This window comes from Plectropomus leopardus, chromosome 3 (assembly GCF_008729295.1).
Source record: "Plectropomus leopardus isolate mb chromosome 3, YSFRI_Pleo_2.0, whole genome shotgun sequence".
Lineage (NCBI taxonomy): Eukaryota > Metazoa > Chordata > Actinopteri > Perciformes > Serranidae > Plectropomus > Plectropomus leopardus.
Window position 1 is genome coordinate 30,404,620 of NC_056465.1, and position 12,031 is coordinate 30,416,650.

At 37.0% G+C, this 12,031-nt stretch overlaps 1 protein-coding gene across 1 annotated transcript; it reads left to right on the plus strand.

Moving 5' to 3' along the window:
- Positions 1 to 1,266: 1,266 nt before the first annotated feature.
- LOC121941243 (dimethylaniline monooxygenase [N-oxide-forming] 2-like) lies at positions 1,267 to 9,035 on the plus strand. The gene is made up of 12 exons (XM_042483997.1): positions 1,267 to 1,543; positions 2,216 to 2,386; positions 3,743 to 3,876; positions 4,598 to 4,786; positions 4,879 to 5,044; positions 5,175 to 5,317; positions 6,032 to 6,231; positions 6,342 to 6,575; positions 7,807 to 7,928; positions 8,014 to 8,086; positions 8,183 to 8,252; positions 8,335 to 9,035. The coding sequence occupies exons 3-12, from the start codon at positions 3,745 to 3,747 to the stop codon at positions 8,695 to 8,697; spliced, it is 1,692 nt and encodes a 563-aa protein (XP_042339931.1). The 5' UTR covers positions 1,267 to 1,543; positions 2,216 to 2,386; positions 3,743 to 3,744; the 3' UTR covers positions 8,698 to 9,035.
- Positions 9,036 to 12,031: the final 2,996 nt, after the last annotated feature.

Below are 12,031 nucleotides of genomic sequence, written 5' to 3' on the forward strand. Positions count from 1 at the left end.
CTACAATATCCTTTCTTTGCAGCATCCAAGTCGTGGTTAAATCATTGCTGACTTAATGTGTTATAGAAGATCCAAACATAAATCTTCAATATCAGATTCACACACTAAGGATGCATGATAATATCAGCACTGGCAGATATTGGCTTCAAATGAAATATCGGAATTGGCCAAGGTGCTGATTACTGACAATATAACAAACCAATTTTATTTTAATTGACCAAGTGAACACGTACAAAACATTCATCCCAAGTACTTTTCTTATTTACTTTCTTACTTGCACAATGAATGACTATTACATACACTGAAAATCACTGTACTTTATGACTCCATCTGTTGTTAGGCCATCATGAGTATGCATGATATGCTGTTAAAACCACTACAGAAGAGACTTGATCACTTAAAATATGTTTGGAAAAAAGTGGATCTATCGATAGTGGTTATCAGCCAAATGGGTTGCTTTAATATCAGTATATTAGCAACAAAAAAAATCCTATAATGTGCATTCCTATCACACTTTTACTTTTCCCCCACACTATATGAAAGTCACATCAGCTCCAAAATCAAAACTCAAATTTGGAAGTGAGAGCAAACATATTTTTGCAAATGTGTGCATGTGAACACATCTGGCAAAAGACAGATAAGCGATACCTATCTTTTAAAATTATTCCTTTATAATTTCTTTGCTGTCTGTTGAAATTTACTGGATTGTTAGAGGTCAAGTACAACTGAGCAAACTACATGCATTTACTTCATATTTAACTTTAAGTGTCCTTGAACTTTTTTCTGTGTGAATAAAGCAATATTATACACATCATCTGGCTGACTTTTTTGTGCCTCATGGTAATATAATGGAAAAAGAGGGAGCCAGGTGAAAAAAAAATCTGCTTTTTTTTTTTTTTTTACATCTTTTACACAGAGGATAGATAGACAGATAGACAGATGCTGGATGGATATTATCTATTTTATTTGCTTTGATTTCTCAAAAGAAAGCTGCATTATCATGTTTTGCATTTTGCATATACTTTTATAGTCAAAATATAAAACGTGTATAGTTTTGCATATACATTTTGAATTTTGCACATACTTGACGAAATTCGTAATGATAACTATTTAAAAACCGCAGTCGTTTGCTAAGTACTTCAAACACATGAATTATCGCCAAATGTAACTCTGAAATTCCTTCGCTCGTGAGTTTGAACTCTGCTCGTGCTCGAGCGATATAAAGTTGCACGCGCGTGCTCAGGCATGCGCCTATGGAGAGGAGACTCTGGCTGTCCGTGCCTGATGTTCGTGCGGAAGTGTTTTAAAAGAAAAGTTTATCAAAAACTGGAAGTGTTTTGGGAGTAGTGTGATTTACGACTGGATATGCTGGACTTGGATTAAACTGCACTAGTTTTGGGAGAGTTTGTAAACACATTTTTTGATATAGTTTAGTTGTCAAACGCGACGCAGTTGTCTTTTTCATGAAGAAAGTTTGCTGCTTTTGATTCTTGCCTGACTGTGGAGGCATGCGAGAAAAACTTAATAAATTAGAGATAACGGGGTGAGTAACTGAAGTATCTCAAAGCTGGATCAACATTACTTGTCTTGTGCTGCATTCAGACGCCTTTCACAGGTATTTAGCCTAAACATATGAACTGAATATGAGCAAATTGTTTTGGGGGATTTTTTTTTAAAACGAGAAAAAGGAAAATGAGCAACTGGGAAATAATGTCCTTAAAATTAGAAAATAAATATAAGAAATTAGCAGATTTAGAAAACAATTTTAAAATGCCAGGGAATTATTTGAGAGAATTATACTTCTAATTTCTTAATTAAAGGCCTATAGTTAGTCTTTTTTGGTTTGGTTTGTTTACAGAATTATTATATTTTCTTCTTTTTTTCAGGGTGTTTTGTTTGTTTGTTTTTTAACGTTCACATTTATTTGTTTGTTTATTTTTATTTTTGCTAATTTTCAGGTGATTTTCTTGTACTTGTCACTAATTCCTTGCTGATTTCTTGTTCATTTCTTCTTAAGTGGCTCATTGCCTTCTGTTTTTGAAAGAAATCAAGCCAATTTGCCCAGGTTTCAAAGGGGCTAACAATGCATAAGCATTCCCATAAATAACTGTATATGGAGCAGGTTTTGTGAAGGTCATACCACGTTAAGCTTTTCATTTTCAGTGTGGTTTGATGTGCATGTCAGGGGTTAACTTTCTCTGTCTTTCTCTTCCAGTGAGAGTCACTATTTGGAGACATCTCTATTCCAGCTAACAGGGTTAAAGTCCCTCCCTTGCAATACTATTTACCTGAGTAGTTGATAAGCAACAGCTCAGTTCATGTGAGTCCAGAGGCTGCTGAGCATTTGATTACAGCCGCAGGACTCGCAACCAGCGTACAGGAGGAGGTGAGAGCAGCTGACATAACCCCTACAACAAGTATCTCTCTTCAAACTGATTCACTTCCTCAAACTTCTGCTATATTCCTGCAAGTTTTAAACTATGTAATGATGTGACAGATTCGTCACTGCTGTTCAAAAATAACAGTTCTCTTCTAACAGACGTTAGAGTGCTTAAAATTGCTGAAACGAATCCTGCTAGAGTGCACAAATGAATAGGTTAGATCACGAAAGTCTGATCTGTTAAAGTATCCCAACATTTTAATGCTACTGTATGCTGTTGTTCTGAAATGCAAACTAGTAAAATAATTTGTTTCTTGAAGAGGAGTGGATCATAAACAAAGAATAAAGTTCTACTCTTGAGTAGCTCCTCAATTAAAATATTGAAGTATGGGGGCACTGCTGAAGGATGATCATACATAACAGACATAGTTTACTTCAGTAATATTTAAAGTGCTAATTATAACATAACATTTTGAAGCCTTGAGTTCGGCATTTTGGCCATCTTGGATTTTTGGAACCAGAAGTGACCATAATAGGAGAAGAGGTTGGAGCAATGGAGGAGCAAGACGTGGATCTGACTCCCAAGCTAACAGGGAACGTCCCTACAACACTGGATAACTTTGCCTAAAAGTTGTAAAGAAAGATAAGAAAACATTTTAATCTAATGTTCAAAGAACCTTTTTAAGGATGTTTATTATCTAATAATGTTCCTATAAGGCTAAATGCTAACTAAGACATAACATATTAAGTTCAACATTGTGAGGATGTTTTGGTGATGTTAAGAGGTGACAGATGATTGAATGTTCTTTTATAAAATGTTCCAACAATGTTACATAAGAACAAAAGAAGCAATATTCAGAGGATGTTTTCAGGGTGTTATTAAGGCCTGAGATGACGCAATATTTTTTTTAAACGTTCCTGTAATGTGATATGTTACCAAAAAAAAACAACAATGTTTTGATGATGTCTATAGAGAATGTTACCCTAACTTTAACCTAACAAACTTAAAGAAAACTTGCAGCTGAAAATGTTACTAAAATATTGCACTGTCCTGCCTCGCAGACAGTCTGTCACTCAAAGCAGTGCTGCCCTTTGTGCATAACTTTATAAGCCATGAAATTTACCACATATACAGTTTTCATAAATAGGGATATTAGCTGTAGAGATCAAAAACATGTTTTTTGTACCAGACATGTTTATTTCTGCTGTAAAAGTTTGGCGATAGCTTATGAGGAATGACTAATTTGGCTAAAAGCACCATTATACCTAAGAGCAGCCTCACAAAGCTGCTGGCATGGTTGATGATTGTCAGCTCTTGTTTTCAGATTTGTCACATTGCTGATGTTTTGTGTCCCTCCTCAGCAATGGTTCGACGTGTGGCAGTGGTTGGAGCAGGCAGCTCTGGTCTGGTCTGTACCAAGATCTGTGTCGACGAGGGCCTGGAGCCTGTCTGCTTTGAGAGCAGTGGCGATATTGGCGGCCTGTGGAATTTTAAGGTGAGCTGGGCCATTGTTGGTTTTTTTTTGAGTATTCTATGTATTTGTTTGTTTGTTTGTTTGTTTGTGGCTATTTTTTCAGTCCTTGTAATTTTCCAAGAGCAATACACTTGATAAAGGATAAATAATCAAAATGATTTAAATTCAAAGGAAAAACAAAAGGAAAACAAAAAGCATAGTCTTAAAAGGTTACTTTTTGCATAGTATTTTCTCATGACTATACTAGGCAAGGCAGCTTGTATAGCACATTTCATACAACAGGGCAATTTAAAGTGCTTCACAGCAATAAAATACAAAGATTTAATAGAGCATACAGATTTACAATAAAAGAGTAAAGACATAAGATATAAAAGGTACAATAAATTACAAAATCTGATTTAAAGATTTTAAAATACAAATTAATAGTAAAAATAGCAAAAGTGCAGACAAGAGGTGCAAAGATAAAAAAGATTATTTGATATGGTATAAAGTTTAAAATACGTTTGCAGTCATTAGTGGGTGGAGGAGGCAGTTTAAGTGCACCACTGAGATTATGTAAACATTTTTTTTTTAAAAATATCTAAAAACAGCGATGCTGTATGGCCAAAGACCTTTCCATCTCATCTAGAACAAGTTGTGCACAACAGTGATTAACAACACCACTAAAACAGAAAAGTGTCTTCATCAGATTGATGCCTTTATTAGATTTACAGTGTGTCTTTTTTTTACTTTGTATCCACAGGAGTCACCTGAGCCCGAGCGATCCAGCATCTATCGCTCCTTAGTGGTCAACACCTCCAAAGAGATGATGTGTTTCAGTGATTTCCCCATGCCAGCTGACTATCCAAACTACATGCACAACTCACAGCTGCTGCAGTACTTCAGGCTCTATGCTGACCACTTTGACTTGCTCAAATACATTAATTTTCAGGTACAGGGGCACTACTGTCTTTTCACAAATTCATACAACAAAGTTAACTTTATTAATTCATGTTTGTGTGAATGTGGACATGCTTGTTTCAGACCAAAGTAAGGAGCGTCAAACAAAGGCCGGATTTCTCTCTGTCTGGTCAGTGGGACGTAGTGACCATGAACAGGGATGGAGAGGAGGAGAGACACATCTTTGATGCAGTTCTGGTGTGCACAGGCCACTACACCCATCCAGCCTTACCACTGTCAGATTTTACAGGTCAGTAAATTAATGGACATTTTATAGGCTTTGATGGAGTAAAGTTGATTGATTTACTTTACATCTTCACATTCCTGCAAGAAATATTATTATTTTCCTTTGATCTGTTGCACCATCTGTGTTTCTCCAGGATATGAGACATTTTCTGGCAGGTGTTTTCACAGCTGGGAATATAAAGATGCAGATGCCTGCAGAGGGCAGAGAGTGGTGGTGGTTGGCATTGGCAATTCTGGAGGCGATATTGCAGTTGAGATTAGCCGATCTGCAGAGAAGGTGAGACAGAGGAGGATTAGAAAAAGCTTCATTGTTGTTTGGCCAAAAACAAGGGGACCTGAGACAGATGACAACAATAGGTCAAACATGTCTATTTTGAAAAAAAAAACATTTACACTTGCATGAGGTTGCATTTCAGGTGATCAATGGAAACACCTTTTTTTGCTTCTGAAGGTCACATGATGCTCTGGCAATGTGCTTGTCAACTGGCTCTGTCTGGCATGTTGCAGCAGGTGCTACAAGAGATGTTATTGCATCACATAACTTCAAAAGTTGAGCAAACTATTCGGAAGTTTTGAAACCACAATCTCTTTGTGAAATCATGGACTTTCACCTCCCAGAAATCCCTCATGTGGCCACTCCCATGCATGAGGGGCTTGCCTTTTCATTTTTGTTCGCATGCCTCTGTCACCTTTAACTGTACATAATGACGGCTAGTGAGGTGGCTGCAACAGAAATAAACCTGCTAATAATTCGAACATCCATCGTCATGCTTCTTGGATGTTATCACGAGAGGAGAAGTCACATGACATCACTCAATGGAAACGCTCATCTCACAATTGTGTTTTATCGACATTTCAAAAATATAATTTAGGTTTTGCATAAATCTTTAATGGAAAACTGCCCACTGTGTACTGCACTGCTCTTGCATTGCACTGCCAGTTTTTCCACCAACAGAATACGTGTATTCACAAACTTTTTACTCTCTGACAGACATTTCTCAGCACACGCCACGGCTCCTGGGTTATTGGCAGAATGTCCAGAAATGGTCTTCCCCTGGACATGACCCATATCACCAGGCTCACCAGCCTCCTCATATGGCTTCTTCCCAAAAATCTGGTCAACTGGGCAGCAGAGAGAGAGCTGAACTACAAATATGACCACAGACTTTATGGCCTGAAGCCCAGACACAGGTGACACTTACTGATCTGCTGTGTGATCTCAGTGCGAGGATGGTGTTGTAATTTTAAATGTAACATAATATCATGTTTGGGTGACTCATATCTTTTCCTGTCTTTCCCAGACTGTGGGAGAAAAGGCCCTTGATTAATGATGACCTTCCTGGTCGAATCCTTCAGGGAGCACTAGTAATGAAACCCAATCTGAAAGAATTCAAGGACTCTGGAGTTGTATTTGAAGATGGCACCGTGGAGGAGGACATTGACACTGTGGTCTTCTGTACAGGTTATAATTGTACCTTCTCATTCCTGCCTCCAGGTCTAACTGAGGGGCCTAAAGGAGAGCTTACATTGTACAAGTAGGTATCTCGTTTGTTTGGTTTTTTTTAATAGCAAGAGCTGATTTTTTTATTATTTTGTAAAGATGGTCGATTGAAACTTCACATTGCACATTTAAAAACTCAGGTTTTTCATTTAACTAATTTAAAGCTTAAGTTTGTATGATTAGGGGGATTTAGTGGCAGCTAGTGGTGAGATTTGGAAATTGCAACCAGTTTAAACTTGTCCCAGTTAGACTTTCAAAAGTCTTTATAGTTCAGGAGGGTTTTACTGGGTACAAAATTATCTGCAGGGGTCTCTTCTCCAGAACAAATAGACCATGTGATTTAAAGCTGGTAAAAAAAACACTGAATAAATCAGTTTAATGTTAAAAATCTCTGTTTTTCCAAAGCTGTTTGGCATGTCAGAGACAGGCTGTTAGTCCAGCACTTGCTATTTTTTAAAATTTATTTCTATTTAACTTTTTTTATCCAAAAACTTAAGATCCAAACATTCAGGAGGTTTTTAATGGGAGATAAAGTATCTGCATTGGTCTCCTCCTCTTCAAAACAGATATTCCCAGTGATTTAAAATAGTAAAAACACTTAATAAAGCAGTTTCGAATTCTAAAAAGCTATGTTTTTCTGAAGATCTCCTCGTGAAGGAGCTGCTTAATACAGTGGTCAATGTGAAGACACGAATGACTTTATCTACAGCCAATGTTTGGTTTTTCCATTCTGGGCAACTATAGAAATATAATGGTGCAACATGGCATTCTTGATAAAAAGGACATCCTCATGTAAATTTAAACAGCTCATTCTAAGGTAACAAAATTTTACACTAAAGAAAACATAGTTCTCTGTTATAAGCCATTCCTACCAATAGATGCCCCTAAATCCTACACACTGGACCTTTGATAATTTTATTAAATTGCATTTTTAAAGATACTTCAACAATTCAATGCAGCATCAGACAAAATTATATAAATTGTAAAACAAATACGATTTTGTAAAGTTAAACAAAATTGCATGTACTTGTATGATAAATACTTATTGAATAGACATGTGATGATGACACAAAAAGTCTGATACCCCAGAGGCCAACCTATAAAAAGAATGGAGCTTATATATTTATTTACATCATGTTTTTTTATTATTATATATATATATTGTATAATATATTTAATTGTTTTTGGACTGTCAAATATTATTGTAATGTATCGTCATTTGAAAAGATCACCTTACTTTTTTTTTTTTTTTTTTCAAATTTCAGGACACTGTTTCCTCCTTCTCTATCACAGCCCACTCTGGCTGTCATGGGTCTTATCCAGGCAAAAGGACCAATCTTTCCCATTGTGGAGATGCAGGCACGGTGGGCTGTGAAAGTCTTTACTGGTAAAGAATTGTGAGCTTTAAATGTATAAACAAACAATCAGGACTGAGACGCAAAATGTCTCAGTTGGTGTGTTTTATCTTGAAGGTTCGAGCCGTCTTCCACCTAAAGAGAAAATGCTGGAAGTCATTGAATCTGAGAAAAAGGAAAACATGAAGAGGTAGACATCTTCACTTTTGATGGTACAGGCAGATCATTCATGTTCTTCCTGTTGAACACAATTTAAAATATGTTGTGTTGAATGTTTTTCTCTCAGCTGTCCCTGCCCGCGAAAGGCGGCTCTCCAGGTAGATTATATCCCATACCTGGATTTCATGGCTAAGGAGGTCAGTTTTGCACCATAAATTTGTATTACCATTTTTTTTGTATGAGTAAGACACCACTGTAGTGACAGACTTCCAATCGCAGGTCGGGGTTCGACCAAACTTCCTGAGACTACTCCTGACAGATCCTGTGCTCTGGACGAAGGTTTTCTTTGGTCCCTGCACTCCATACCAGTATCGTCTCACTGGGCCTGGACGTTGGGCCGGAGCCCGTCAGGCTATCCTCACCCAGTGGGAGCGAGTCGCTCAGCCGTTCAGAACCAGAGCGGTACCAGAACCAGAGAGCAGGCCGTCTGTCCTCATGTCTCCCTGGCTTCTCACATTTGGAGGAGCTGTGACATTGGCCGTCCTTCTGTCTAAGGAGACGATTCCAGTGCTGCAGGGTGCAGCTCAGATCCTGGACAGGTGTAAGATTTTCCTCAGGAACTCCTGGTTTACTGGTCAGTGATAAAAATCCAGTTCTAGTTTGTAATTCAGCATCCAAATTCTTTATGTTGCAATGTGATGTAAAATGTAAGAACAGACTTTGATTATAGATCCACCTTTTAATATCCAAAATGATTCAAGATGCAGTGAAACACAGACTACACAGAAATCTATGTACTGTAATTTAGTCTTTTTATTTTGTTCTTAGCTTGCAGAGAAAAAGCCAGCCTCTCGCTTTTATTGTGGTGTACAAATGTGGTACATCTAAGAATATGGACTTATAAAATTGTTAAAAGTAGTTTGAGCTGTACTGACAGGATTGCAGTAGGGTTCCTGTTGATCTTTAAAAAGTCTTAAATGAATGAATCTATAGACATGACTTTAATCAGTATTAATATGTCTTAAACCACTCTGTTGAAATCATAAAGATGATATGGGAAGAAGTATATTCTGAACTGTGTTTTTTCTGACACTGTACTGTAAATTCTAAAAATAATATTGGTAATATTTATTTTTCTTTAATAATTTACCAAATTTAATGTCATACTGATCAGGATAGAGGAGTAAACAAAACTCTTTATGACATAATGTTTTTCCATGTAGTCCACTTTCGAATTTTTTAAATTGTATTACATGTTTAATTTTAGAGTAAATATTTAAGAAAAATTATGGGTCCCGTCTTTTTTTCCCTTCAATTTGGGTTGTTGTGAAATTGGTCTTTTAATTCATTTTTTATTTTGTCTTTTTATTTTGTCTTTTGATACTGGAGTTTCTTGCCTCTGCTTCGCTTTGTTAACCTTTTTGTATTTTGCAAACACTTGTTTTTAAAGGTGCTTTATAAATAAAGATTTTATTATAACTAATATCAATTTCAATCTTGATTGGTATTTAAAAAGTCTTTAAAAAACTGGCATGTTTAACTGTAGGCCTAAGTACACATAAAGCAATAGAAGTACAAGTAAAATTACACTATAAAGACGTTTTGCGTATTTGTTATTTTGCTTTTTTTAAATGTCATTGTGTTTCGACCCTCAGGGCCACCATACACGCTTTTTTTTTTTTTTTTTTTGTTAGTATTGCTCCCAATAATGGAAGCATGAATACAAAACATTGTCTTGAGCTTTCAGGAAGTGCTGCAAAGATGCTTTTGCCTTTTTGAGATGGAAATGCATCACCCATGCTAAAATAAACCTTGAATCCAAGTAAATGTTTGTGCCAAATTTGATGTTTTGTGTTCACAAGAATGTGCCAGACAACCCACAAACATAATGCCTTTGGCTTTGGCCATCGCTGGTGCAGAGGCATGAAAATTAGGCCCCAAAAGTTTGACCTATACTTCTTGTGAGTAGAAACAGAGATGAGTAAAAGCACATGTAGAGGGGGAAAGACCAGTGAATTCTACTATACTGTGTTTTTATCATCTGATAGCAGAAGTGAAAGTCATTGAGAAAAGTCTACACAGCAAATTTTGGTGCCACAGACTGTATGCCATGCTAGCTCAGGCATCATGGAAGCCTATTAGGCAACATGTTCTGCTGACTCAAAGCAATACTGCAGGCTTAAACATTAATATTTTCAATGGATTGAGAGAAATTGTTGACAAAACAAAGGAGTGTGTAGGGTTTACCCTGTGAAACGTTAAACACCAGTTTTTTCCAGGAGGTCACTTAGCTTTCTGTGTGTCAATTGCATATTTAAGTCTATCACATCTGATTTTGCCAGCATGTTTTTTTCTTTAAAGTATTTTTGAGTCTCCAGTGTTTTTTAGTAAAGCGTTTTAAGGATTGACTTGAGCTCTGGATCACTTTTCTTGTCGAGATTGGAACCAATTTGAAGTGTGCGTGCGTCAAAAATTTTCTATACTTTTATTCTTTTTTTTAAAATTTATTTTCAGGTCATTTTTTGTCACTTTTTGCCATGTTTGTGAAAACAAGGAAACCAATTTGTTTCAAAGGGTTAAGACGGTTTTTAAGATTAATCCTCGCCTTAGCTTTTGTAATTTAAATGTTGCTCATTGCCACATACTTTCAGTGCTTACAGAGTTTTACAAATGTTGCACAGTGTCGAGGTTGCACTTTGCCTCTCGATTAGCCAGTTGGGCATCATTTTGGTACTTATTAAGCAGGGGCCATCCAGCATCCTGAGTGACACCATGTGTTGAAATTTACTTCTAGAACCATATGAACAAGACATAACATTTATATGGCATTTTTTAGTCATGCTGGTATCATTTGATGACTCCAAAAATCATGTTTTAACTGAAAACCCCTAAGAAAGTTTGGGCTACATTCCTGTCTTCATGACCTCTTTTGTTTCGAGGACCCACAGTTAGTCAGTCATTAACCCCTTCCTGTTTGTATGTTAAGTGAGTGCAGTTTTAGCCCATTGTTACTCTCACCCTGTGAAGACGAGGTAAGGCTGATGTAACCATGTGTTCATGGTGCTGTAAATTGCAGTTGTTTTACTTGTGCAGTAGTTTTTTTAGGGTGGTATTGTAAGAAGTAACTGCTTAGTTACGAGTGTTTTCTCACAGCAGACTTTTTGACTTGTAGGAAAAACAGGCTTTACTAAAACACTGACGATGTCTCTGGTCTGTTCAAGCGCACCAGTGAGCCATCAGCTAAATAGAACTCAGCCGACATTAAATTTATTATTTACAACTGTACTTTTCCTCCTGTGACAATTTAAAATGTCTGGCTGTGTTCGAAACTGCCTACTACACTAGCAGTATGTACTGATGTGGTCAAAATGCAGTATGCTGTATGCAAACAAAAGCGAAATCCACAGTATGCCAGAAATACCCGGATGTCATACTGATTCAGAAAAAATACTGAGTATGCATCGGACCAGTCTGCCTCGCCTACTGTTTCCCACAATGCAATGCATTGTGCGGACAGCGCAACTGTTGATTTTAGCTTCCACATTGCATACTTTACTTTACTACTACCTTTAGTAAGTACTGCAGCTGCTCTTACAAAGTATACTGTTGCATGCAGAATGCATACAATTGGGACATACTACTATGTCATGACAGTGCGCCCTGAACTTTGACCCCCTTGCTCTTATATCCGTCTTGGCCATAGCGCAACATTGTCCCAAGACGTTTTATTAGTACTTACACTTGAATGCGCTGTCATCTGTCATTGTGATGTCTGTCATTCTGTCACACCAGCTGTCATCTGTCACTGAACTCTTTAGCTTTGTATGTAACGTCTGCTACACAGAGAATTGAAAAGCACGCTGACTTGCATACTGCAAGATGCAGCTGGATGTAGTAAGACATTGCACTGCATTTTACATACTTTGTATTGGGACACACTAAATATTTTTCTGCCATACTAAATGGTATGGTAGTA

What these genes read in the sequence shown, in the direction of transcription:
- LOC121941243 (XM_042483997.1), top strand. Translation starts at nt 3,745, where the DNA reads ATGGTTCGACGTGTGGCAGTGGTTGGAGCAGGCAGCTCTGGTCTGGTC. An exon ending in GGCTGTGAAAGTCTTTACTG is followed by an intron (nt 7,929 to 8,013) that starts GTAAAGAATTGT and finishes TTTATCTTGAAG; the next exon opens with GTTCGAGCCGTCTTCCACCT. An exon ending in AAAAAGGAAAACATGAAGAG is followed by an intron (nt 8,087 to 8,182) that starts GTAGACATCTTC and finishes TTTTTCTCTCAG; the next exon opens with CTGTCCCTGCCCGCGAAAGG.